The sequence below is a fragment of the Sphaeroforma arctica genome, assembly GCF_001186125.1.
Source record: "Sphaeroforma arctica JP610 unplaced genomic scaffold supercont1.1715, whole genome shotgun sequence".
Lineage (NCBI taxonomy): Eukaryota > Ichthyosporea > Ichthyophonida > Sphaeroforma > Sphaeroforma arctica.
Genome location: NW_014038843.1, coordinates 9136 through 11740, shown reverse-complemented (window position 1 = coordinate 11740; position 2605 = coordinate 9136). Strand labels below are relative to the sequence as shown.

General features: G+C 43.0%; 1 protein-coding gene across 1 annotated transcript; it reads right to left on the bottom strand.

Annotated features, from left to right (window-relative positions):
* Positions 1-1667: 1667 nt before the first annotated feature.
* SARC_11488 (hypothetical protein) lies at positions 1668-2116 on the bottom strand (the record flags this gene model as incomplete). The annotated part of the gene is made up of 2 exons (XM_014294427.1): positions 1668-1963; positions 1999-2116. The coding sequence occupies 2 exons, from the start codon at positions 2114-2116 to the stop codon at positions 1668-1670; spliced, it is 414 nt and encodes a 137-aa protein (XP_014149902.1).
* Between the last annotated feature and the right edge of the window lie 489 nt (positions 2117-2605).

Here is a 2605-nt window from a genome sequence, read left to right as displayed (position 1 = left end):
AACCGAATATAGGTTTCTAGGGACTATTAACGTTACCTAGTTGATCCTCTGATAAGCCAACCAGATGTGCCAGTCTGATGAAGGCTAAGTCGGTAATTCTTGATAGTGGCAAGCTATTGGTTAAGACAATAACCAAAGACGTCAAGAGTATTTTTATTTTTATTTCTTTTTTCTAAAGATAGGATTTTACGAGTCTCTCGGATTCGCCCCGGAATAGAGCGACAACGAAACACTAAATAAAATCCCTTCGGCGGAAACAGTACTGAGAGGATTATATATAGGCAATGTCTCAGCCTCACAATCCCTCAGAGTATTGCTGTTTTCACGAGGCAAACCTAACTTTATTAAATGTCTCATTTCGTTTATTTATATCGATATTTACACGATATATAGAATTTACTTACGCGTTTATTTATTCTAAGGCATTAGTATCGCCTTTATTAGACCGAATCTTGCATCTTTGGCAAAGAATTCAGTGCGTGGTGTTTCTCGAAGGGCTTTACATTTCGCCCTTGCACTGTCGGCCATCATCAGGGAGATGGGCGGGTAGAGAGAGTCATCTGGACGCTGACTGACTGGCTTGCCAAATGTGCGGAATCCGAGGGTCTCCATGATTGGATCTCGGATATCCATGACTCTATCAGCACATATAATGCCACCGTGCTCTCGGGTAAAAGACCATGTCACCGTTTTTTATACATACGGGCCGTATATATGATGGGGTCCGGCGTTTGGCCCTGGAGGAGAAGTTATCTAACATGCTACTGACTTCTGAGGGTCTATCAGCGGCTGTCCGTGATCGCGTGGTTAAACGTCTCAACATACGTGCCCAACAGGCGGCCCAACGCTTTGCTGACCGGTTGCGACTAACCCTCCCGTCGTTTCCAGTAGGGGCACACGTGCGCTTCTGGCGAGATGTCGGTGCGCACAAGCTCCGTCGGAAATGGTTTGGTCCAGCGCGCGTCGAGCGAGTAGACAACGTCAACATGCATGTATTTGTCATATTATGAGCGAGAGTACAAGCTTCATCGCACGTATATTGACGCATACCATGAACCCGTTGATCCGCACTCTGCGGAGCTCTCCAGCACAGAACGGGTCCAACTGTCAGGAACATATGCGTCGTGGTTATTACGAGAGTCGTCATTCCGATTTGCCACACCGGCAGAGAAGAATGGATTGGCACGTCTTTTCAAGACGCTTCCAGCGGCGCAGGGATGGTTTCACCGTTCACAGTACGCCTGGGATAAGTTTTAGGAATTGGAGAAGTTGGAACGGGCGGGTGATGCTTTGATGAAAGAATATCGCCAAGGGGTTTTAGATCATGATAAGCTCCCCGACGAAGTGGATAATTTTTGTGTGCAGCACGGTATTGGTATTTCTCCTATGTTCAATGCGATCAATATGGGGTATGGGTAGGTACAGTGACGCGGACAGATCACGCACATAAATAAGCTATCATGTACACTGTTAGATTGGGTACATTAAAACCATTTTATAAATATAGCAGACATGGGGGTGGGCGTGGTCTACGTGTTTGGGTGTGGCCGGTATAGGATTGTAGTTCCAGTAGTCCTTGCAAAATGTGGTCTTGTTCAGGTATTATAATGCGTACTGCAGGTGCCAACCAATTTCTAAGTGCCAACATCTAATTCAGACGCAATATCCTATGTGACACGTACTCGTGCCCATTGTTCGGCCACATAAGAGTGCAGATGCTCAGGATGGTTGGCGTACACGACAGGTACTGCGGGGGCAATTGCACTACCTGTCACAATCAGATTCAGTGGGCGCAAATCTATTTGATGTACTGTAGTCACATGGTTACGCACACGTACTACGTCATCCGTATACCTGCGGGTGGCTTGGCCATAGGGGTAACCAACCCCTTGTTCTTCATCATCGCTTGAGGCACTCATCAACGGTGGCAACTCCTCATCCTCGCTATGCACAATGGTGGGGTCTTCGCGGTGTAGAATTCGAATTTGTCCAGAAAACCGGTAGCTCGTCTACGCCAGAATTGGGTCTCTTGCATGGCATTTACCACTGGATCTATGTGCACGGTATGTGTTTCAACCGAGGGTGGGGATTTCGACCGTGCTCGTGGGTGACACATTATGTTTTGGCAGAAGAACTTTTCAGTTCGAGTATTTAATAGAGCTTACTCCAAACTTTTCCTTGACTTTGTAGCAAACGTATCCTGAGCACAGAACAATAGTTTTTTTATGTGTTTTTATATATATAATATATGTAATGTATTTTTTATTATTAAAAGCACTACAAAAAAATTGTTGTTTATATATATATATAAAATATTTAAATTACTCTTATCATTAAAAAAAAGGCACCAATTTAAATATATATAAATATATCTCTGTCATATGTAGCCTCCTAAAATAAAACGGAGGCTATGTATGATGTAAATATCTGTATGTGTTTACATAACCTTTTTTTTTGTGCGTTCTTTTAAAACAAAACAAATAATAGTGCTCAATTTATGAGAAAAATAAGAGGCTATGAAAAAGCGATAAAAAATATCTCTCTGCTAACAAGTTCAATGCTTTAAACGTTAAAACTTTTATTACTTGCATATAAGCGTTAAAGT